Source organism: Thamnophis elegans, chromosome 7 (assembly GCF_009769535.1).
Source record: "Thamnophis elegans isolate rThaEle1 chromosome 7, rThaEle1.pri, whole genome shotgun sequence".
Classification (NCBI taxonomy): Eukaryota; Metazoa; Chordata; class Lepidosauria; order Squamata; family Colubridae; genus Thamnophis; species Thamnophis elegans.
In genome coordinates this window covers 47,805,767-47,831,718 of record NC_045547.1, presented here as the reverse complement: position 1 = coordinate 47,831,718, position 25,952 = coordinate 47,805,767, and the positions used below count along the sequence as shown (strand labels likewise).

The following is a 25,952-nucleotide window of genomic DNA, read 5'->3' as shown; positions in this document are numbered from 1 at the left end:
CCTTTCTTGAGTCATTTTAAGAGCCAGTTTGGTGTAGTGATTAAGTCATCAGGCTGGAAACCAGAAGAACCATGAGTTCTAATCATGACTATGAGACAGTCACTCTCTCTCCACCACAGCAAACTCCTTCGGAAAAACCTTGTCAAGAAAATTGCAGGGACTTGTCCGGGCAGTTTCTGAGATCAGATGAATTGAATAGAAGAAGAAGGGGAAATGAATCATTTAGCTGTATGATATTTCAAATACATCATAACAATTAGAACATTTAATCAGTGGAAAGATTTGCCTCCAGAAGTTGTGGAAGCTCCAACATTGGAAGTTTTAAGAAGAGATTTGTCTGAAATGGTTGTAGGATTTCCTGCTTGAGCAGGGGGTTGGACTACAAGACCTCCATGGTCCCTTCCAACTCTGTTATTCTGTTATAATTCATAAATGCAATATATTTCTCCAGAAAATAACTCACAGATGTCCACCCTTCAATAGCTGTGAAGGATGCTCCAGAAAAAAACCTTCCTTCAGGTGTCTATGGAGATTCTCAGTCATCCAGGTCATTGTTGTGCCAAAGGTGCTTTTTCAAGAGGCAACTAGACTTACAGCAAGTCCAGTTGCCTCTTGAAGCAGCACCTTTGGGACCTTCCTTCAGATGTTTGGTCACAAGTGATTCATACTCACTTAGACTTAGAGAAAAGGCTTTCTATGACCTGTATGCAATTTGGTAGCAACTCTTGGTAAAATAATGTGTGTCATTAAATGTTCTGGTCTTATGCAATAGAATAGTATAGAATTCTTTATTGGCCAAGTGTAATTGGACACACAAGGAATTTGTTCATAAGCTCTCAATGTTCATATGAATAACAAAGTGATAAGTCATAGGACATAAACCATAAGATACACTCATAAATAATAAGATACAAACAACAATTGATAAATCATAATAGTTCAGTGATCTACCAGTAGATCCCAATTTGGGTCTGCTCATCCTTAACAGGTTGCAATATTTACACAAAACAACTCTGCTTTTACAGCATATTGCAGATGTCCTGCCAAACAGCTATTGACTCACCAATAGCTGATTGTGTTCCCAGGAACCACAGTGACATAAAAGAGCAAATGCTCCAAGAAATCACCTACATTTTCATTTTCAATACACCGAAGGCATGAAGGTTCTTTTTGTAACTCTGGTTTATATTCCATTCATGACTGCTCTGATAAGGTAAGAAAGAATTTCAGAGCATTCTTATTTGTGTGTTTATGCAGCAATATGAAAACAAATTATTAGTTTACTTCAAAGCTTCTTTAGAAAACTTTATAATGTTTAAATAATGTCCAAAACTATTAGAGAATGATGCTACTATAATTTTCATTTGTGGCAAAACCAAATCAAATCACGTGAATCCACTTCTTAAGATGCTCTTTTTACAAGGCCAGAGTATTTAAGCACTAAGCCTAATTTATCTGCTATGGAAGTAGATGATACATATAGATATCTCCTGCTGAGTCTCTTAGATGTTATATTAGAAATATAACAAATATTTATTACAAAAACAAATATTAGGAAAAAACAAAGAAAAGAGAAAAGGAAAAGAAATAGTAGGACAAAGAAGCAGAATCTGTTGTGGGTGGTGGTGGTGGTGGTGGTTATAAATGCATTTATATTGTACCCATTCTTTCTAAAGTTTCATCATCATTTCCTCCTTTCCCAAGCTATCCTGCTTTTTCACTTTCTCTGCTAAAGTTTTGGGCTGGAGGAGAGTCCATTTTGACCTAGATCCATTGCATGTCACAGGGAGTTTTCTTTTTATATGTCTCTGGCCACTTTTTCCAATGGCAAGATCTAAATGGTTCGTGTCCAGTGAGTATGTCCAATTGAACCAAAAAGATAAAGCCTACCTATAGCATACTTTGATAATACTGTAGTATCAGTTCACTGAGCCTCAAAACAGGAAAAACAATACAAATAATGACATTTGGTAAATGGCAGTGTCAACATTCAAATCTATATTTATATTGTTCAATCAGGATTCCGCTAGTTCAGTTTAATTCTATCCAAACTGTACTTCGAAAAGGAGGACAACTAGAGCAATTTTGGAGGAATAATTTACCTGAAAGTTTTGCTCAGAAGTACCATCCTTGCTTTCCATCTGATATTCTTTTGTCCCTGAGAACTGCAAAGGAAAAACTTCATAATTACATGAATGTGAGTATGTTTGTAGAAAACAGAATGGAAAGAATAGTCTGGGACAACTCTGGGTCAACCAAAATAAGCAACATAAGCATAGAGCTAGGGCACCAGGGGGAAGGGAGGCCCACAGAGTTTTCCCCTTTAGCTGTTGTGCTCTGAAATCAACTTTAGTCCATTTTCTGTAACTGTCATTATCTATCAGGCTCCACTTTCATCAGCACTGTATAGTAATAACTTTTTTTTGGGCATGCTGAAAGACTAAAGTTTAAAAGTTTAGCTTGAAAGTGTCATCAGCTATTACATTTGCTTCCATCCCATGGAGTGAGAGTTTTCCTTCTATTGTTGGGCTGTATTAAGAGGAATGGAAACTTCTCCTGGAGCAGCCCTTAATTGGCCTCGTTAATGAGACCTTTTGCCTAGACCAACATATAATGCAAAATGGGATTTACTAATTGAAGCAATAAAAATACCCATCAGATACTTACAACACGTAAACTCACTAATATTGTTTGCACATACAAATATTTTGTAATCTAGCAGATGCCAGTGATGGTTAATTCCTAAAAATAGATTATGAGCTCTGGGTTGATATGGAGAGTGGACTGATACGGAGCGGATTCCCGATAAATCTCTGAAAGCAACAGTGACTGATTGTCTCTTGACATCTCAGATTCAATGGCTCATTTTTAAAAAATCAACTTCAGGGTTATTTTCAACCTTCACAAAAAATAAAATTGCTAGCAGAGTTCATGCAGAGCTTTGGAATGATATATCACTGGTATGCTGATGACACCCATGGGCTGATGAAACCAAATGATCTAAACATTTGCTTTTTGACCCTTCCCCAATAGCTTTGGGTTCCTGTGTGACAGTGACCGCAGAGAGTGTATTTGCACTGTGCCTTATCTAATCATTCCTGAGTTGCTAGACTTGGCCAAAGTTTCCAGAAAGTAAGTGCCAAGCACTGCAGATTTTTAATATGGAATCGTTTTGGTTCCAATATTTTGCACTTATTTGCTGCCTGGATATTTTACACCAATTGCAGCTTTAGACACTTCTCATGTTGTGCAATCCTTGAGAAGTGTCTAAAGCTGCAATTGATGTAAAATATCCAGGCAGCAAATAAGTGCAAAATATTGGGGTCATTTCTGAGGTCCAGCCCCAATCAGATTGGGTGCATGGGTGATGTTTTTTTTTAAATTGTTCTCTTTTATTTTTTTACTAATTATTATTCTTGTTCTGTAAGCCGCCCGGAGTCCTCCGGGATTGGGCGGCCTATAAATCTATTAAATAAAATAAATAAATAAATAAATAAATTGGAACTAAAACAATTCCATATTAAAAATCTGCAGTGCTTGGCACTTACTTCCTGGCTACCATTTAAAGTAGTAGTTTTAACATTTAAAGCCCTAGACGGTGAACCTATGTCATGTGTGCCAGAGGTGTCACATAGAGCCCTCTCTGTGGGCACATGCACCATCTCCAGCTGCTCTTCTGGTTTCCAGCATGCACATGTGCACCACCCAGCTGGTCTTCTGGTTTCCAGCATGCACATGTGCACCACCCAGCTGGTCTTCACAGGTGCCGAAGCTCTGGAAAACAGCCCGAAAACAGCCTGAAAAAGACATAAAAGTCTGTTTTTCAGGCTGTTTTCTGGATGGTTTTTGGCCTGAAAACAGCAGACAAATGGCCTGAAAATGGCCAAAAAACAGGCATGTGCGCACTAGCCAGCTGGTCTTCGGGTTTCCAGTGCTCCAACATGCATGCACATGCATGCGCATTCCAGTTTGGGCACTCATTACCGAAAAGGTTCGCCATTACTGCCCTAGACCAAAAAAAGCCCAACCCCTGATTACCTGTGACCTAACCTGTTATATCAGGTTTAATACTTAACCAGGACAAGAGGTTGTCTTCTGATGTCCTTACTCTCTGAGATCTTGTTATGCATATGGGGAAGACCCTTCCCTACACAACATCCATGCTGCATCTAGGAATTTAGCCCAGTCTTCACTTTTTCCAGTTTTAGAATAGGAGTTAGACCTTCCTAGGAGACCTTCCTGTTCAATTTTAATTAGTTTATAATAACTTTTTAAACATCTTAAATGATCATGCTTTATTGAGTGCCATATGGACATAATGGCAAAATACTGTATAATTGGGATTTTTTTTTTTAAAAAAAGCTTAATACATGATTTGTGTAGAAATAGATATGCACCTCACAAAGAACATGATGAAGTTGTATTACCCTGACTTAATAAGTAAAACAACAACCAATAGTGGAGTTGATTTTATTGATTTGGATTCATACCCCACACAGTATTTCCCACCCTGCCCACAGTATTTCGGTATGCAATATGCAGTACTTCTGTATTGCTCAAAATGCCTTTCCTGAGCCTTGTGTGAGCTGCCATACATTGATCTTTCTTTTACTATTTCTCCTTTCTACAGCACCTTTTCTTCCCATATAACCTCTTGGATAGTCTCAAGCATCCTCCTCAGACGTATAAGAGAAGCTTTCATGAACCAAAATTAACTATGGAGAAATAAAAATGGGCAAATCCTATTTTGTGAGCCAAGATTTTGGGTTCAAATTATGTTATGGTTTATATTTATAATACAAATTAAAAACAGGTGAACAAATAAATAATAAAAATATAATAATACAAATCCAAATGTGCTCTGATTTCCTAAAAAAAAATTGATGTTGAAGGATTCCCATTAATGGAAGGGTTTTTGTTAGTTCCTCCTATGCTTCCTGGATGTTTTTTTTTCTTAAGGGTTGAGAAGCAAATAGAATTAAATATGGAAATGAAAGGATTAGCAAAAATCCACTCCCTGAAGTTATTATAACATTGTCTGTGCTATTCGTATGCTTGATTTCAGGGTTATGGGTTATATTAAGTGTTTTTATCAGACTCACAGAGTCCACTAATCACAGCTAGAAGCCAGTTAGAGACAGAGGGCACAATGGAGCCAATGACTTTTTAAAACCCCAAACTTGTTCCCCATGTTTAGAAAATAATAATTCTAAAGAAGAAGCTGGAATGATAGCTATCAGAGTTTCAACCCCACCCCCCAAATTCTCCAGATCATTAACAGGGTCTGCCTAAGACTTTGGACAAGAACAAGTCATTTTCATGTTTTAGAGATGAGCAGGCTAGCTATGAGCCCTTATACTGTCCTTTCTTACAAGATGTCTGGACTGAAGCCTTAGAACTGAAAATGATTTAGAGCAAGTTGGAATTGGTAGGTGACTAATTACTGAATGATGGATGTCTTTTTTCTCCTAGGCCCAATACTATGGAGAAGTGAGCATTGGCACTCCCCCGCAGAAATTCTCTGTGATATTGGACACTGGATCTGCTGATTTTTGGATACCATCAATATATTGCATGAGTGATGCTTGTTGTAAGAAATATTTATATCATTCAAGAACTTAAATAAAATCAACAAAGAAAAGTTCAAATTTTGTCATACAAGAAATTAGGGGAAAGAATTGTTAATTCATGACTTCATCTAATGCAAAGTTCTCTCATAGATATGGAACCCCTTTGAGATTTCTTCTCTGCTGATATTTCCCATTTATCTCAGCTAGATGATACAACTCTTCAAAAATTGTGTCATTTTGGAGTGGTCTCGTTTTTTTATGAACATTATTTTGATTTTTCTTTTTTATTGATTTTTCCATTTTTCTGTCATTTCTTTTAGAATTTGTGGTTTTATTATTCATATTTTTCTTTAAACTGTTTTAATGAGGAGGAAAGTCTGCACAGAACTAAAATAACTAGGAACAAAGAATAATAGAATGCTTAAGCTGAAAGAGATCTAACATACCCAATTCCTTCAGCCTAAATCATCAATAATTATGATAAATCTAAGCAAAGATGTTCATATCCACAACAGGTACTTTGAATCTGAAGCTAATTTTTGTTCAAGTGATTATTCTGCCCTAGTAGGGCAATTTCCTATAGCCATTCTTCATAAGCAGTCAAGAATTATTAGCTGTAGAGTTTTTCATTGATGCTTTCAGCAAAGAAACTAGATTTGAAGTGAGTCACAAACATTTTTCAATCTTTCTCTTAGTAGGAGAATTTCAGTATTCTTTGAATAGCTTAACATTTAGATCCAAATATCAGTTTTGCCGAGGCCACACCACAATATGTATCTCTCTGAACAAAGAAGATGACGATATTCTTTCCTAATATATAAGAAACTGAATAGACTTCATGGAACCTCCAGTTCTTCCAGTTCAAATTGTCCTTAGCCTCTGTCACATAAAGCAGCTGCCTCTGGAATGGGCCAACTCGCTGCACCCAACTCGCTGCGGGACATTTATCAATTCAATTTAATTATTTAAAATAAGTATATTTTTGTCATTCACATTTCATTTTGTTTCTCCATTTGCATCCTTTATTTAATGATTCTATTCTACCACTTCTTTGATATTAATGTAAATTTTGTACTGTAGCAAGTTGTCCTGAAGCGAGTTGGCTGTAGTGAGTTGGCCATGGTGAGTTGATAGGACAGTGATGAATTGTCATTGACCTGCTGCCTTATTTGCAAAATCAAAGAATTTCTCTGCTTTCTGCCAAATAATTTGACCCTGATACTTTAATCCCATGTTTTTCTTTTGCTGAAAAAAATATTTTTAATACGGTAGTTAATCCTACTTTCCAGAAGAAGTAATGGGTTAAGAGCAAATTTTATTTTTACAGTAAAACACAACAAATTTGAGTCATTTCTGTCACATTCCTACAAACATGGAGGGCGACAATTTTCTCTGCGATACGGTACTGGGCACCTCATGGGCATTTTTTCCAAAGATGTGGTCCAGGTGAGAGAACTGCTGTTATCTTCAAGAGTTTTATGTTTTCTGAGAATATGTACAGTATTAGAATTAAAAAATAAATTGCTGGAAATAAATGAGACCACTTTTAAAAAGTATTCGACTAAACTAGGAACCTTCTTGTTAGAGGAATTAGGAATAATAATATCCTAAGGAAACAATTGAGAGCCAATTTGGTATAGTGGTTAAGATGTTGGCCTAGATACCAGGAAACAATTATTTCTAGTCCCATTTTAGGCATAAGAAACTGGCTTGGTGTTTTTGGACCAGTCACTCTTTCTCAGCCCAATTACCTCAAAGGGTTGTTGTGAAGAAAATATGAGGAAAAAAGGAGTGATGGTATGCTTGTTTCCATGCATTGTAGATGAAAAAGTGGAATAAAAATCTAAATAAAACAACATTTCCCTTGAAATGGTTCCTACTATATGCAGCTGTAATATCTTTTCATACTGTTTTTCTTTTACAATCAATGAACAGATTAGCAACATTTCCATTGAGGCCCAAGACTTTGGTGAATCTCTCTTGGAGCCAGGCAGCACCTTTGTCTCTGCACGTTTTGATGGGGTGTTGGGCTTGGCATATCCTAACTTGTCAGTGGTGGATGCTGTTCCAGTCTTTGACAATATGATGAAGCAGAATTTGGTTGAAGAGCCTGTGTTTTCCTTCTTTCTTAACAGGTCAGTATTTGAAAAGAAGGGCCAACATTAACCTATACAAATGGAGGAGAAATAGATGCATCAGTTGAGCAATATCTATTCAAGAGTTGTTTAATCTTAATGGCATTGCCTCTTTGGGGGAATGGTCCAGCTCTATGTCAAAAGAATAATACATGTACAGGAAGACGATTGATTTATCTAATTCTGCATTATATATTCTGGGAAACACTATTCACAGTTCTTAGATAAATACAGTTGGAAAGCTTGTTTTGTTTTCTCTCAAAATAAACCCCCAAAATAAATCACAACACAATTACATGTTAACTTTCAGCTCATCTGTTTGCTCAAAGCTCTGTATTTTTTTAAAATAAATAAATAAGAAAATCCATTTTTCTATGAACTTTTTCTAAGAATAGATTATTACAAGTCCTATAAGCATATTTCCCTACTTATATCTGTATACAGCTTTCCTATTACCTGTATTATAGATATTTCCAAATATATATGCATTGCAGGAAACCTCCCCAAATACACACCATTTTATAGGCAGTTATGCGGTGAGAAATACTTTGAAATAGATTTTAATAACTGATAATTCATGCTACAATAGCTTCCATTTTGGCAAGTACATATTTTTCTTGAAAATAAATCCATAACAGATTTCTTTACCATCCCTAATTTATTTCAAATATCTCCTCTGAGTCCCAGTTGTGTTCTCATTCAGTTTAACAACTACATGTTTTGCTCATCAGCACAATGCATTTCATCTTTTCAGAGATGGCACCAATGATGGAGGTGAATTGATATTTGGAGGCATAGACCATTCACTCTACCATGGACCCATATATTGGATTCCTGTCAGTCGGAAAATGTACTGGCAGATTCCTCTTGAAAAGTAAGTTTGCTAAAACAGAAACCTTGAGGTAGGCATGCAAAAACAACGTTTGACTCCTGATGAAGCAGATGAACCACAGCCAATACATATATATTATGCTTATGTTTGAGTATGAGAAGCAATTTTCTGGGCCTGCACTGTTGGCTGGCAGCCAACAAGATAACAAGCTGGATGCCTGCTACCAGAGTCCAGTAATATATGAGCTCAGGAAGATTTTTTAAAAAAAAGAAAAGAATCCTTTTTACCAATATATTATGATGGCAACTGTAAACACAGACACACAGCCTTGGTATAATCAAGACCAGGAATTCACTAAACAATGACAAATCCAAGCGGCAAGACAAGAGACACAATGAGGTGAAATCCAGAGTTCTAAATATGGCACAGTCATAGACAGAGTTGAGGACTGAAAAATTGTTTCCAGCATCTACTACCAGGAAAGAAGTACAATACACCAGCTTATTTTTTTGTAAGCCATCCAGAGTCACTGAGAGTGAGCAGGCAGCCATGTAAATTTTCTAAATAAATAAATGAATAAAATACAGAGCAGCGGCAGCTGAGCTCTCAGCATTGGCTCTTCTGTTGTTCTGTTTCCTGCCAAGTCTCTCCAATCTATGGAGTTGTTTTCTCTATGGCTGAATCTTTATCAACCACTCTGCTTAGCACTGGTGGCTGGACCTCCGAGTCTAAGTGGCTGTGAATGCAGAGCATATTCAATTTAACTAAATATAATTAGTTATTACATAATAGAATTGTACATATACTTTTCTTTTAATATCTTCACCTGTAGAAACTTTTTCAAAAGAAGAGAGACATAGAAAGTATGACCAAGATGTTTTCTTTATATTTTTGTTTTTCTGTTTTTTAAAAAAAACAGAAGCATGGTTTCCTTGTGCTCCCCTTATAAATAAAATAAATTAGATGTTTGCATGGTAAAATGTAAAAGTTTCCCTGTCATCCATGTCTGACTCTGGGGCATGATGCTCATCTTCATTTCATGGACAAGGGAGCCAGTGTTGTCCAATGACAGTTTCTGTGGACATGTGACCAGCATGGCTATATATCAAAGATGCATGGAATGCTGTTACCTTCCCACTGAAGTGGTATCTTTTAATCTCCTTGCATTTGCATGTTTTCAAACTGCTAGGTGGGCAGATATTGGCATGGGTAAGAGCAGGGGTGTCAAATTCACATCATCACGTTGTCATTACAACTTTCCCCCCCTTCGCTAAAATGGGAGTGGGCATGGCCAGGGCATGACGCATAACACCCCTGGGTTAGAGGATAATTCAATACATATTTATTGAAGCATAAATCTTACCACAGGATTTTGAAAAGTATGAGATTGGAGCCTTATTTTCTCTTGGCAATACTGAATGCAAAAATCCAAATGATATTAATGGACAGATGTTGTGTGTGTGTGTGTGTGTGTGTGTGTAATGCAAAGAAAGAAATGGTCTAATGTTTGCTTTTTCAAATACCTATTTAATTTTGTTTGTTTTTGTATTTATGTATTCCAATTACTCTCAGTCTGTTTCTTGATTATTGATGATTACTCTCCTCCTTTATCCCTTTGTGCTTTCCGCATCCAATAATGCAGTGTGAAAATCCAGGGACAGATCGTAGCATGTAAAAATGGCTGTGAAGCTATTGTAGATTCAGGAACCTCTCTTATTACTGGTCCATTACTAGATATTAAAAAACTACAAGCAAAAATTGGAGCTGTCCCCAGTTCTTCTGGAGAGGTAAATAAAATTCTGGGCTGGAAAGGATAAAAATTATTGATATCATGGTGACGCAAACATATTAAGAGAGAGAAGACCTCTCAAAGTAAGAGCTATACTAAAGCATAAATAAAGATTGGTTTTCTGAAATGTAAAATTAACAGTGAAGTTATGTTATAACCCTTTTATCCACTATGCCTATATCTAATATATCTGGAAACCAGCATAGAAGCTGTTGGAAATGGAAGAGGCTGAAATTTTAAAGAGATAATTTGGCATTTATTTACTCAGCTTTTATTCACTTTATTTGGAACAAATTTTCTTCTTCGATGGATATTGATATGGGAGAATGAAAATAGGAAAGGCACTGAATGGAAGATGCTTAAATGAACTGGCCAGCTTTTTTTATTCTAGAGCTAGTAGGTCTGGTTTGCAAAGATTTGGATGACCACTTGATATTTCTGTTTATCTGGATTCTTCAGCCCAGAAACTCGGTGCTCTTCTTTCATGGGGCTGCAAGAGAACCCACAACAATCAAACCAGACTCTTCCTTTTATCCATCACGTCTCTGATCCAATCCACCAATTTGGGGACCTGATTGGCTCAAAGGGCAGCAGACCAATGGTGAAAGTGAAGAATGAATTAAAGGGTTAATGAGAAAGAGGCTATCTGCTGCTTCATGGCGCAGTCCTTCCCAGGGGCCTGTCATTGTTTGGCCACTTTTAAACATGGCTTTAATCGCTTTTCAAAAGAGTGCTAACCCCATGTTTTAAAGACTAGACTGACTTCACAATTAAGAAATGTGAAGGGGGAAATTGCAGAGCAAAGTGTGAGTGAATTTTAAGCAGCCACTCCCCAGTGGTCAGCTGTTAGTTTGGCTACTTTTGAACACAGGTTCATTATACTTCTAAGAAAGTGGGAAACTGGTCTTCAGAAGGAGTGAAAAAGAAGCTGGAGAGCAAATGAGCATCTGTCAAAAGTAATTCCAGGCTTTGCACAAACTCTGTTGGGAGCTAATTATTGACCTTCCAGCATCTAACAAGAAGTCTGAAAAACAGATTGAACAGTAAAGAGGAGGAGATCCCACTTTACTGCTGTGCTCTTCAGCTCCTTTCAGCTGTTTGGGTTTTTTCTTTTACTTTTTCATGCAGTGAAGCAGGTTCTTCTCCTCTTTACTGTTCAACCTGTTTTTCAGACTTGCTGATAGATGCTGGAAGGTCAAGAATTAGCTCCCAATAGAGTTTGTGCCTGGATATTTTCCCACTAGCTGGTGACATTTGGTAGAGGGGGTGAGAGACAACTCAGAGCTTCTTTTCCTTTCCCTTGTATAAGGATACCACCATTTGAGAGGCATTTGTCCTGTAGTAGGTTACAAGTTGTTACAAATGAAACTTTATACTAGTATGGTTTAATGCTGGCTAAAGAACAGTTAGACTGGCTCAATAATTTTCTTGACTGAAAGTCATAATTATTATTGTTTCTGTTTAATTAAGTTGACCTAATTCATGTGGATTTCTTTTGAAAAGTTTCTAGGACCTTTTACTGCCATCTGTTGTCCTTATATCATTATGAGTTGAGAGATACTGATATAGTTGAAAACTGCAATTGTATTTAGATGGCACTGTGAAGTCTTTTTACAAAAAGGATAACTGAATCGAATGTAGTGCATTTGAGTAAATTTAACGATCAACATTTTAAATATCTTTTATACATTCACCAGCTTTGTAGGAGGAAAAGAGCTGCTCAAATTATGAACTTCACTGTGTAGCTTCCAGAATTGTGCTCACTCCCTTCTTAAAACTTCCATTTTGATAATTGATTTTGTACATCATCATCTATATTGATTGTCCCCTTTGACTGGCTTGATAATAATGCTTGTTTCTATTAGTTACTGCTGATATGGCTAGTTGGCAGTTGTGCACACCTCTGAGAATGGTGTTTCACAATGTATATGTTGGACCTTATTTTGAATCATTAGAACAGTGACATCCTTTTAAAGCTTACATGGCTGTTTTAACAGTTTTAAAATAAATTGCTCAGCATATAGGCCCATACAGTGCAAACTACCCAGTGGTGGGTTTCAAAAATTGTTGGAACCTACTCTGTGGGAGTGGCCTCCTTTGTGGGAGTGGCTTGCCACCCATGTGACTGGATGGGGGTGGCTTGCCACCCATGTGACCGGATATGAAATTATGAATTAGTACTTACGTCGGTCCAAGTAGCTATTCAGAAACACTGGCATTGAATCATGCAAGTCTTAAAGCTGTCAAGTTACAAGATCCTTGCACCCCTAACCCTTTAGTAAAAAAAAACAGGGATCTTCAAACCTGACAGCTTTAAGACTTGTGCACTTCAACTCCCAGAATTCCTCCTCCAGTCATGTTGTGGCGACGTCATCTGCGTGGATCTGCTCCATCTTCGTTTTTTTCACAGGGGGCAGGGCTGCCGCTGAAGATGCCGACAAGCCCCCGCCGCCACCAGAATAACTGTTGCTGCATCCTCCTCCTCCTCCTCCTCCTCTTCCAACAGCACCACCACATTTGCTGCCCAGTGCTGAGGCTGAGATGAAGCTGCCAAAGCTCCCGCTGGCACCCCTGCCCGTGGCAGCAGTGGCAGCACCTCTCCCTCCACTCGGAGCACCTGAGCTGGGCCCTGCGTTATCCCTGCCGCCTCCTCCTCCTCCTCTGCTGTGCTTTTGAGAAACCATGAGGCCTTTTTTTCCTGCTCCCGCCCCCTCTGCTGCCTTTCTACTGGCTCCCATGGCCTCATGGCTCCTCAAAAGCACGTCGGGGAAGGAGGGGGGAAGGATAATGCAGGGCCCAGCTTAGGTGCTCCGAGCGGATGGGGAGGCACCACTGCCATGGGTGGGGGTGCCGGCGGGAGCTTTGGCGGCTTCACCTCAGCTGCAGCGTCGGGCGGCAAATCCGGCAGTGCTGTTGGAGAAGGAGGAGGCGGCAGCAGATATTCCGGTGGCAGCGGAGGCTTTGGGGCTTCAGCCGCAGCACCGGGCGCAAGCAGCTAGGACTGGCTGCCCACAAAAGACCTCCCTGGGCTTGCTTTGCTGAAAACGGGGTGATTGATGGTAATGAGCAGCGCAGCTGGCGCCTAGGAGGAACATTGCCAGCGTCCCCAGAAGTTAATTACTTCCGGGTTCACTGACCAACTGGTCCGCAAGAACCAGCAAGGATGGTAGGAACCCACCCCTGAAACTACCTCTTGTGACAGTTCATCAGTGTCAAAAGTGTGTCAGCCTTGCAAACAACACAAACATTTGAATGATTCAAGAAATTTGCCTTTATTCGTTACCCACTCTTACAAAGATTTGTATGGCCCTATTTCTTCCTTGGCTCATTCTCTGTTATTTATGGCCAGTTGAACTTTATGCCAACAGCATCATTAGCTTTTTGTCAAAGAATGTAGGATAAATCTATCCAACCTTGGCACTTCCTTGTTCTCTCAGTTTGGATGTTGCAAGCCCACCTGTACCAGAGGGAAAGCAATTTGGGAGATTACATTCTTATAATAAAATATTGGCTCTTTAATAGTTCCAATATCTCCTCATGCTGCTTTTAGTAAGACACTATATCAGTTCTTTGGCTTTTACTGTGGCAAGCAGATCCAGCATTTGCCATTTTACTTAATTGTTAAACATGAAACTTCCATATTCAAATGCAATGGATGATTAGATGTCAGGAATTATCAGGAACAAGTCAGTGTAAATGGTGACCAAAATTTTAGATCAAGGAATGCTTTGATTTGTGTTACAGTTTCTTGTGGACTGCAGGAGACTTTCCAGTCTGCCCTCAATAAGCTTTACCATTGGGCAGAAAGAATTCACATTAACATCAAAGCAATATATAATTAAGGTATGTATCAAAGCTTTAATAATGTTCATTTAATGATCACTTAATAATGAATTTTAATTTAAATAATGCTGTGCTTCAATGATTAGATGTCCTAGACATAGATCTTTTTAACATATTTTATTGGAGTCTACTAATCTATCTGAAATGTTAATATATATTACTAGTCCATGTATGATATACCATATGATAAATAAATCAATAATGAATACATTTTCTAGCACCACACAATAGGCAAAAGTGCAGATTTTCATCTGCATGATTTTATTACACAATAATAATATTACACAATATTATTTTGGAAGGGTTTAGAAATTGGCTCAAAGAACTTTTTAATATATTGTTCCTTATCTTTCATATATCAGTTCCTGTTGCAGTCAGAATATGCTGTTTTAGGACTATTTTCTCCTTCAGTAAATAAATTTGCTCATTTGGTGATGAGACTGTACACAGGATGGACCTAACTTATCTGGAGATAACCATCCTTGGGTAGGTGATGGTAATATTGGGAGGAAATGGATCCTTTTGCCCTCAGTCTAAAGAAGAGGCCTCGTGCTCCAGCTGTCAAGTCCAATTGTCCCAAGGCTTGGGCAGCAGGATTTCCATTTAATCTGTTCTATTCATATGTGATTATGGATTGGTAATTAAGTCAAGCTGATTTTTCATGAAGCCATGCAATAGTTCAGATTCTAGTTCAGATTGAACAGAAGAGGATAGAAGAGACTGAATAAAGAGACAATGATTAGATCATACTGATGTGATGGTAATCCAAGAGCAAGTATCCATGGTGAGAGGTTGACTGCAAGAGTTTTAAAAGGCCTACCCAGTGTACCCCAATTGGCTCCCAGGAGAGGTAGAAAAGAGCAATTGGTGACTCTTCTCCAGATATTGCTGAACCAGAATGCCAAGCAGCTTGAGCCAACATGGCCATTAGGAACATCTGGAGAAGCACATGTTGACTACCTTAGTTGATAGAATCAGCTGTGTTTCAGAGGTTACCTGAATGGCATCCTTTCTTCACAAGATAGGTTTAAAGATCTTGTCAATTCATGGTTACATTAACATTTTTGGGGAGTGAGGACCACAGTAGAAGAAGTCTTGCTTCCAATGTGGGTGGTATCAGGATTTTCTGCTTTTCCTGGATTTGGGGCAGTTCTGAGACTATTATTATTATACAATTGTATCACAGCGGCCAGTTGTTTCACCGGATTTGGCATTGGTTACTAGTCGGGCCCCACCCAGGGGCCTAGGACGTTGTAACGTATTTTCGTAATATGTGTGCAGATCCAAGCAGTGCGGCTTTTTGCATTTGACTGATGGTGATTTTGTCAATTTTTCACTGTTTTAAATGTAATTCCAGTGCTTTTGGAATAGCACCCAGTGTGCCAATTACCACTGGAATTACCACTGCTGGTTTGTGCCATAGTCGTTGAATTTCAATTTTTAAGTCCTGATATTTTGCGATTTTTTCATGTTCCTTCTCGGCGACCCTGCTATCACCTGGTATTGCGATGTCTATTATTGTGACCTTATTTTTCTCAACCAGTGTGATGTCTGGTGTATTATGCGCCTGTATTTTGTCTGTTTGTATACGGAAATCCCACAAGATCTTGACCATCTGATTTTCGGTGACTTTTTCAGGCTGATGTTCCCATCAGTTTGTTGCTGTTTTAATATTATAATTTTTGCACAAATTCCAATGGATCATTTGTGCTACTGAATTGTGCCACAATTTATAATCAGTCTGCGTGATTTTTTTACAGCAGCTGAGTATGTGATCCACAGTTTCATCAGCTTCTTTGCAAAGTCTGCATTTGGCATCATCAGAGGATTTTTCGATTTTGGCCTTAATGGCATTTGTGCGGATAGCTTGTTCTTGCGCAGCCAGGATTAGTGACTCTGTTTCTTTCTTTAATGTACCTGTTGTTAACCATAACCAAGTTTGTTCACTGTCCACTTTATCTTTTGTTTTTTCCAGAAATTGGCCGTGCAATGCTTTGTTCTGCCAACTCTTCATTCTTGATTTTATCACATCTTTTCTGTATTCTTGTTTCGTCTGTTGGGCCTTCAGTAGATTTTGGTTCTTTACTTCGATTAATAGATGTTCTTGACTTTCTTTTAAATAAACTGGTATTGCCCAGGTATTTATGGCCTTGATTGTATTTCCACCATTCAATTTAGATTTCAAAATTTTCCTAACTCTGTTGGTGTACTCTCCCCTGACAATAGTTTTTACTTCTCCATGCTTGATGTTATCCAACTGCAGAATGCCTAAGTATTTGTAGGCTTCATTTTCATTGCATTTAATTAGTTGGCCATTGGGCATTTCAATTCCCTCACATGCAGTGATTTTGCCCCTTTTTATGGATACAGTGGCGCATTTTTCCATGCCAAACTGCATTGAAATATCGGTGCTAAATACTCAGAATGTGTTTGTCAGTGATTGAATTTCTATTTCTGACTTTCCATAGAGTTTCAAATCATCCCAGGGACGTGCAGTCGCTAGAGCCAGGGGAGGCGGGGCCTCACCAGTCTCCTGAAGGAAAGGAAGAATTTTAAATAATTTTTAAAAAATAATTAAAGCCAGGGTAGTTGCTACCAGATTCAAAGTCACAGTGGCTTGGTGTCTGCTCTCAGTGTTAACTATGGGAGGAGGCCAGAGAACTCAGGGCCTCTTTTGCCTAAGGAATTTTTTGCCTTTTAAAAGTTAAGGAGGAGTTAAAAAGTGAAAACTTTCATATGCAAAAGAGGCACTGATTCTCCCGCCTCCTGATCGGGGAGCAGCGAATCATGCCTTATGAGCACATTTACGTTGAGCACGCTTACGTTGGGCAGACAAGAGGAGAGTTGAGAGAGTTTCCACAGCTGGAAAAGGTGGATCGGACGGAGGGAGGGGAGGGATTCAAATTTATTGTAATTTAATTTGTAATTTTTTTATTGTGAGGTGTGTGTGTGTATTTTTTTCTTTCTTCACAGCGGTGGGGTTGGAGGAGGCAGGGGGGCGAGGCGGCAGAGCGCGGAGGCGGCAGGGACGTTCTCGCCGCTGTGTCCCAACAGGCCAGGTGTCTTGCATTTATGTCCACCATAAACGCGAGACGCCTGGCCTGTTGGACACAGTGGTGCCAGGGGGAGGAATGGGCTGGCTGGGCTGGCTGGCTGTGGAGGGGGGAGCCCTTTAAAGCCCTGCTGCCACATCTTCCCAGCAAGAGTTCCCTTCGGCTCGCGGTTTCCCTTGCCTGCCTTAACCAAAGCTTGGCGCCCTGCCTCTGTTTTCGCGCTCTCCCTCCCTCAGCTGTGCAGCAGCGTTGGCGGCAGCTCTCGGCCTACGGCGGCAGCGTCGCGCAGGCTGTGGAAGGAGGAGGAGGAGGAGGGAACCAAGAGAGGCTTTTACCGGGCGTGCGCCCCACAGCCAGGACCGTCATTGCGCCTCAAGCCGCATTTCTTCCTGCAAAGCCCTTCGGGCAACCTGAGTGCTCTGCCTGATGCCCGAAGGGCTTTGCAGGAAGAAACGTGGCTTGAGGCGCAATGACGTCAAGTTCTGAAAAAACTGGTGCGTCAAGTTCTGAAAAAACTTCTAGATGCCAAGCTGTACGCCAAGTTGTCAAAGTGTGAGTTCCACAAGACCTCGCTAGATTACCTGGGGTATTGTATCTCCAACGAAGGAGTAGAAATGGATCCAGGAAAAGTAAAAGTGGTGTTGGATTGGAAATCTCCTAGTACTCGCAAACAACTACAAAGCTTTCTTGGATTTGCGAATTTTTATAGGCAGTTCATCCCAACTTTCGCTGAAATTGCCCTACCATTAACTGAGCTACTAAAGACGGGTCCTTCCCCAACAAAGCCAAAAGCTAACCAACCACTAAGGTGGACGATGGACTGTCAAAAAGCCTTTGAGAAATTAAAACGGCTCTTTGCCCAAGAGCCCATCTTGCAACATCCCGACCCAGAGCGACCATTTATAATCCAGATGGATGCCAGTGATGTAGCAATAGCCGCAGTACTACTACAAAAAAGTAAAGAAGGCCACCTCTTGCCTTGCGCTTATATCTCCAAGAAACTCACCCCTACTGAAAGAAGGTGGCCCATTTGGGAGAAAGAGGCATTTGCAATCAGGTGGAGCATGCTCACCTGGAGACATCTCCTAGGATTAGGATTAGGATTTATTTCATTTATATGCCGCCCTTTTCCCCGAAGGGGACTCAGGGCGGCTCACAACTCAGTCAAGGGAAAGGAAGTACAAACAGGGGATAAAGACAAACAAACAATACACAATTTAAAAACACACAACAACCATACCATTCGAGAAGGGGGGGGCAGAAGCTCTTTAGCCCCAGGCCTGCCGGAATAGCCAGGTTTTGAGGGCTTTGCAAAAGGCCTGGAGGGTGGTGAGGGTTCGAATCTCCACGGGGAGTTCATTCCAGAGGGTCGGAGCAGCCACAGAGAAGGCTCTCCTCCAGGTAGTTGCCAGTCGGCATTGGCCAGCGGATGGAATTCGGAGGAGGCCTAATCTGTGGGATCTAATTGGTCTATTGGAGGTAATTGGCAGCAGGCGGTCTCTCAAGTACCCAGGTCCAATACCATGAAGGGCTTTATAAGTGACGACTAGCACCTTGAAGCGTATCCGAAGACCAATAGGCAGCCAGTGCAGCTCGCGGAGGATAGGTGTTACGTGGGTGAACCGAGGTGCACCCACGATCACTCGCGCGGCTGCATTCTGGACAAGCTGAAGTCTCCGAATGCTCTTCAAGGGCTGCCCCATGTAGAGCACGTTGCAGTAGTCCAGTCTAGAGGTCACAAGGGCACGAGTGACTGTTGTGAGGGCCTCCCGGTTCAGGTAGGGACGCAACTGGCGCACCAGGCGAACCTGGGCAAATGCCCCCCTGGTCACAGCCAACAGATGGTGTTCAAAAGTCAGCTGTGGGTCCAGGAGGACTCCCAAATTGTGAACCCTGTCTGAGGGGCGTACTGTTTGACCCCCCCAGCCTGAGAGATGGAAAACTTGGCCAATTAGTAGGAGGGAAACACACCAGCCACTCGGTCTTATCCGGATTGAGTACAAGCTTGTTAACCCCCATCCAGACCCTAACAGCCTCGAGGCACTGGCACATCACGTCAACCGCTTCACTGAGTTGGCACAGGGCGGACAGATACAACTGTGTATCGTCCGCATATTGATGGTATTTTATCCCGTGCCGTCGAATGATCTCACCCAGCGGCTTTATGTAGATATTAAACAGGAGGGGGGAGAGGACCAAACCCTGTGGCACCCTGTATTTCAGGGGCCTAGGGGTCGATCTCTGCCCTCCAACCAACACCGACTGCGACCTGTCCGAGAGGTAAGAGGAGAACCACTATAGAACAGTGCCTCCCACCCCCACCTCCCGCAGTCATCGCAGAAGGATACCATGGTCGATGGTATCGAAGGCCGCTGAGAGGTCAAGGAGCACTAGGACGGAGGCATGACCTCCATCCCTGGCTCTCCAGAGATCATCGATCAGCGCGACCAAAGCGGTTTCCGTGCTGTAGCCAGGCCTAAATCCCGACTGGAAGGGATCTAGATAATCGGTTTCCTCCAAGGACCGCCGGAGCTGAAAGGCCACCCACTTTCTCAACAACCTTCCCCACGAAGGGGAGGTTGGAGACTGGACGATAGTTGTTTAAAACGGCTGGATCCAAAGATGGCTTCTTCAGGAGGGGTCTCACCACCGCCGCCTTTAAAGCGGGGGGAAAGAACCCCTCCCGAATGAGGCAGTAACAACCGCCTGGATCCAGCCCCGTGTCACCTCCCTGCTGTTAGCAACCAGCCAGGAGGGGCACAGGTCCAGCACACATGTGGAGGCACTTACGGCTCCCATGGCCTTGTCCACGTCCTCAGGGGTAACAGCTTGAAAATCAATCCAGTGATGTCCATCCAGATTCTCCCCTGGTGCCTCAGCTGGTTCTGCGCAATTGGAGTCCAGGTCCGTCCGAAGCCGAGCAACTTTAGCCGCGAGGAATTGGACGTAGTCCTCAGCTCTGCCTTGCAAAGGGTCACCCGTATCCCTCCTGTTTAGGAGGGAACGGGTTATCCTGAACAAGGCGGCTGGGCGCGACTCAGCGGAAGCAATCAGAGAGGCAATGTGTGTTCTTTTGGTCGTCCTAATCGCCCGGAGGTAGACTCTGATGCTGGATGTTAAAAGCGCTCGGTCTGACTCAGACTTACTGGATCTCCATCGTTGCTCTAGGCATCTCTTATGGCGCTTCATCTCCCAAAGTTCCTCAGTAAACCAAGGGGCCCTCCTGGATCCACTGCCTCAGATCGGCCGTAAAGGCGCAATCCGGTTAAGAGCCTCTGCCGCTGCTGAATTCCAGGCAGCAACCAGAGTCTCTGCCGGACTGCGAGCGAGGGTATCAGGAACAACCCCAAGCTCCGTCTGAAAGCCCAAAGTGTCCATAGGCGCCTGGGGTGGCGCCTGGGGTGGAACCACCTAATCGGTTCCTCCTCCCTACAGTGGGGGTTTGGTCTCCGAAAGTCAAGCCTCAATAGGTAGTGGTCCGACCATGACAGGGGTAAGATCTCACTACCCCTCAAACCAAGATCACAACTCCACTGCTCCGAGAGGAATACGAGGTCGAGCGTGTGACCCGCCGAATGAGTCGGGCCCCGAATTACTTGGGTCAAGCCCATGGCTGTCATGGAAGCCATGAACTCCTGCGCTCCCTCAGAGTGTTCCCCGAGCGAAGGCAAATTGAAATCCCCTAGAACCATAAGCCTGGGGAACTCAATTGCCAGCTCGGCTACTGACTCGAGGAGTGAGGGGAGGGCTGCTGCAATGCTGTTGGGAGGCAGGTACGTTAACAGCAGACCCACTTGACCCTTGGGGTCCAACTTCACCAGCAAGGACTCACACCAGACAAGCTCCAGAGCAGGGATCCTACGAGGTACTAGAGACTCTCGGATAACAATAGCCACACCCCCACCCCTTCTCTGAGGTCGTGGCTGATGAAGCACTTGAAAACCCTCTGGGCACATTTCAGTGAGGGGGACTCCTCCCTCCGGGCCCAGCCAGGTTTCAGTAATACATGCCAGGTCTGCCCTCTCGTCTAAAATTAGGTCCTGGACGAGGGGAGCCTTGTGAACTACAGACCTGGCATTTAGCGACAGCAGCCTGAGACCAGGGTCCTGATTACTCACGCCATCTGGCCTTGGAGTGGGACTCATAGGGCCGGAAGGAGGGATCTCTGTGACGTAGCGAGCCCTCCTTCCTCGGTAATGGCCAGCCCTAAAGTCCCTGCCATATCTGCCCCTCCCTGGTTAAGACCATAATGCTCCGGCCCACTCCCGTGTCCGTAGTCCCTCCACCCACCCCCATAGCCCCCGCATTTCCCGACAGGCCCTTCGAATCAGTCATCCTGAGATTGGAGTAGGCCCAGATCCCCCCAACACCTCTGCGAAGCACTCAGTGTGGGGGAACCTGGTTCCCATCCCAATCTCGCTTACACACCCAAATACTCACTCACTCACACCCCTACAAAAATTTAAAATAAAGCAATATAATATAAAAAGGAATTAAACAAATTACAAAGTTAAAAAGTGTGGGCTCATTCAATCAAATACATACGTACCACATGAGCTAAGCGGCGGTAATAGAGTAATCTTGACAGTTATTGATTTGTTTTCCAAGCAAGCACATTTCATCGCTTGCTCGGGGTTGCCATCCGCAAAGAAATTATCGAAAATGTTTGTGAAACACATTTATCGCCTGCACGGGGTGCCAAAAAGGGTCATTTCAGATCGCAGAGTTCCGTTCATCGCTAGGTTCTGGAGAGAGTTCCTCAAATCAATTGGGTCCACGCAGGGGCTCAGCTCAGCATTTCATCCCAGCACCAATGGTGCAGTAGAGAGGGCCAATGCGATGGTGGAACAATACCTCCAGTGTTATGTGGACTATCAGCAAGACAACTGGTCAGACTTACTACCCTTCGCTGAAGTGGCATACAACAATGTGGTCCACAGCAGTACTGGTTTAACTCCATTCCAGATTATTCAGTGGCATGGAGTTCGTTCCCATGCCTGAGCTGCCATAAGAAATTCCCTGATAAGCCAAAGGGTCCCCCAGGGAGAGGAAGGGGTGGAATATATATAAACCTTTCTTTAATTTTCTTTTCCAGAAAATGTTTTTCTTTTGAGGAGAGGCTTCCTGTCAGGCCTGCAGCGATTCCTTTAAGAATCTTTGGCCTGCCACACTCTTATTAAGGGGGGGATTTAGCAAAGGGTAGAATGTGTTGTTTTCAAAATAAAAAATTCCTTCCTAGAAGCTCAAGATCATCTTTTGTCTCCCAAACCTTTACACCTGATCGGAAGCAGTTATGCGTAGACGCCAGTGTGGAAGAAGAAGATTGGACCATGTGATGGACTGTGGGTGTGGGGGCAAGATCATAAACTTTTAACTGGGTCGGATTCTGATGTAACTTCCAGAGTCGGAATCCCATAGCACTATGCCAACATGCCTGCTTTATTAAATTGGAACTTTAAGCATAGTTTTGGCTTCGACTCTGATTTAATTTTACATGGTATTTGGAACGCTAACAGCGTTTTTGTAATCAATCCAGACCATATTCAAGTTCGTTTTCCTGTTCTTACAATTTTCTAATATCATTTTATCAATTAGGAGCTGATCTTTTGTGCCCCAGCTCCTTCTTTTGTTGCCTTTTTGCTCTACTGGTAAGATGTTGTTTGTTTCCAAATAATCCATCATGTTATCTGCAATAATGCCTGTGAGTAATTTGAAGGTTGTTGGCAAGCATGTTATTGGTCTGTAGTTTTCAGGTGTTGTTCCTTTAGTTGCATCTTTCTGAATCAAGTATGCTTTTCCAGTTGTCAACCATTCATCAATTTGGCCCTTTTGTAAAATTTCATTCAGTTGCCTGGCCAATATTGTTTCGCTGGATTTGGCATTGATTACTAGTCGGGGCTAGATCTTGACCATCTGATTTTCGGTGACTTTTTCAGGCTTATGTTCCCACCAGTTTGTTGTTGTTTTAATATTATAATGTTTGCACAAATTCCAATGGATCATTTGTGCTACTGAATTGTTGTTGTTGTTTGTTGTTGTTGTTATTATTATTATAAAACTCAAATATATTTCAGGGCTTAGTCAGCTAATGTTTCAATGGGAAAATCAGTCTGAGTTTGGCAACTGTGGTCAAAAGGAGGCATCAGATTAGAAACTGGGTCCCACCTTAAGCACAGAGCCAGCTGGGTGACCTTGGGCCAGTCATGATCTCTCAGCCCTAGGAAACAGAATATGGAAAATCACTTCTGAAAAACCTTGCAAAGAAGCCTTCAGGAGCTTGTGCAAGTAGTTGTCAGGACTCCAGACTGACTTTAAGGCATTAAAAAAGAGGGGGTGAAATTATAGTACATGGACCAAACACAACCATGATGAGATTTCACTCACCCCAGTCTTAGGATTTAGTCTGCCTGAGAGATTCTAAGCCACACTAATACAGCACTAGAAAACCCATGTAACATTGGGTGGCAGGGAAACTGGCAGGGAGCATTAGAAATCTTCCCTTCCCTTCCTTTCCCATCCCATCCTGATAAGCAGATAAGAGGCTGCTATCGGGTAGGATCAAGGGATTGTGAACTTGGCTGGGAAAGTGTCATAAAGGTTGAAAATGAAAATCACGTGACAGCAGCACAGCAGCCATCAGCAGAACTTAAACAGCCAAAACTTCCCCAAATTTTATTCTCTTGAGAGTCATGGGTTCCGGATTTTGGACACATTCTGTAGATTAGGCCATTTGAGTTAGTAACATGGTTCAAAAACTGTTGCCCAGTGATGCACCATTTCACCCAGTTAATGGTAATGACAACAAGAGTTTTAGTAGTGCACAAATAGAAACTGGCAATTAAGGGTTTGATTGGAGGAAGTGGCCGCAAATTTACAATATTCCACTGATGAATGAGTTCTACTTTCAAATATGTCTGGTGATGAATGCTATGCATCTATTGTGTGCTATTTGTAACTGTATCTGAACTCCAGTGTGGATGAGAGTTTGCATCTATTTCTAGCTTAGCTTGTTAATTATATGTAATAAGATTGGGGAAAGAATCATTAGAATGATTTATAGGACTGGGTGAATTTGTCAATGTTGTGTTTTCATTTTTATGAAAGTATCAATTTGGCGTCTTTTTTATTTCCTTTTTGCATAAAAATGCAACAAAATTTAGAGAAGTTTTAGTGGATATTTTTGCAACTTTTTTTTTTGCAATTTTGCCTAGTGTGCTAAGATTGAGTTCCAGTCCCCACATTAATCATAAAACTAGCTGGGTGACCTGGGACAAGTTATCTCTCTCAACCCTAGCATGGTGGCAACAGCAAACCACTTCTAAAAACATTGCCAAGAAAACTGTAGGGACTAGTCCAGGTAGCCATCAGGAGTCAAGACTAATTTAAAGGAAGAACAAAAGACGGACAAGGAAAAAAAGGGAGGGAGGGAGTCCATATGCATATTGTACAAATGTTGAATTAACATGAACAAGTTTTCAAAATTGTTGATGAACTGTATTTTAAAATAAGATGAATTTTGAATATGAATAAGTTTTACTACATGTATTGGTTCAAAAATGCAAAATTATAGATAATTTACATTCTAACATCCCCATTCCTACAAGGTAATACATTAAAGGAAATGCACTATCATCTCTTCTGCTCTCTTCTTAATAATTTCATAGCATTTAGTTAAAGGGGGCAGCAAACTTTCTCATCACTACAGCCCTCTATTTCAGGTCTAGCACATGCTGTATAATGCCAGTCTTTGTTTCTCTTTGGCAGGAAAACAGTGGAAAAGAGGCCTTGTGTTTCAGTGGTTTCCAATCGCTGGATCTCATCTCTAAAGAAGGACCATTGTGGATTCTAGGAGATGTATTTATGTCGGGTTTTTACTCTGTTTTTGATCGTGGACATGATAGAGTTGGCTTTGCTAAATTAGCTCATAAAGGAAGGAAAAGAAATCAACAGAAATAGTAAAAGCAGCATAGGTAGAGATAATATTGATAATTTTGCCTTTCACACAATGAACAAGAATTGTTTTTGATATGTGGAGAGAGAATGGGGAGAAGGTGTAAAAGGATTTAACTATATCGGGATACCACTTTTACAGCTTGATTCTGATCCTTCTGTGGTCATAATGGAGGTGTAGCAACTCTTTCCAACCTATTGACTGTCAGGGCTAACCGGGTGACTGATTGGAGATCTATTTATGATTGAAACCTCACTACCTATTAGGTAGCCATATTAGAAATAGCTGAATAAAGTCTTCAAAAGTCATAAAGCTGAGCCATTTGGCTTACCTAATTTATATTTACTTGGATCATGATGTATGTCTCTTTGTCCACCTGTCATCTGGTCATATAGTTTGTATTACAAAGATTATAGTTCTTAGTCTTATTTGTATAAGAGACTAGAAATGGCTGTCTATTTCATACCTGTCTTGAGTAAACGTCATAATTTTTTTTATTATGATTTGTTTGTATAATTCAAAGCATTTCAGGCACCCTATTCTGAGCATCTTTACTTACATAGAAATCAAAATTCAAGTTGTCATGCCTTTACTTAAGCAACATCAAGCAGGGATGAGTTTTAGAGATAATCTTCACTGATAAATACTCAGAATTTACTGACAAATGAATTAGGCTGTTACAAAAAGAAAGAATGCCAGTTTCTTGAAGTGTGATTATCCTCCCTCTTTCCTACTCCTTTTAATATTTACTCTACTGCATCTTAATCTTGTTTGATTTG

The 25,952-nt window shown here is 41.3% G+C and overlaps 1 protein-coding gene across 1 annotated transcript; it reads left to right on the top strand.

Annotated features, from left to right (window-relative positions):
• The first annotated feature begins 1,145 nt into the window (after positions 1–1,145).
• Positions 1,146–25,913, top strand: LOC116510892 (cathepsin E-like). The gene is made up of 9 exons (XM_032220520.1): positions 1,146–1,213; positions 2,020–2,197; positions 5,473–5,590; positions 6,898–7,016; positions 7,506–7,705; positions 8,460–8,579; positions 10,180–10,324; positions 14,071–14,169; positions 24,987–25,913. The coding sequence occupies exons 1-9, from the start codon at positions 1,158–1,160 to the stop codon at positions 25,176–25,178; spliced, it is 1,227 nt and encodes a 408-aa protein (XP_032076411.1). The 5' UTR covers positions 1,146–1,157; the 3' UTR covers positions 25,179–25,913.
• The last annotated feature ends 39 nt before the right edge of the window (positions 25,914–25,952 follow it).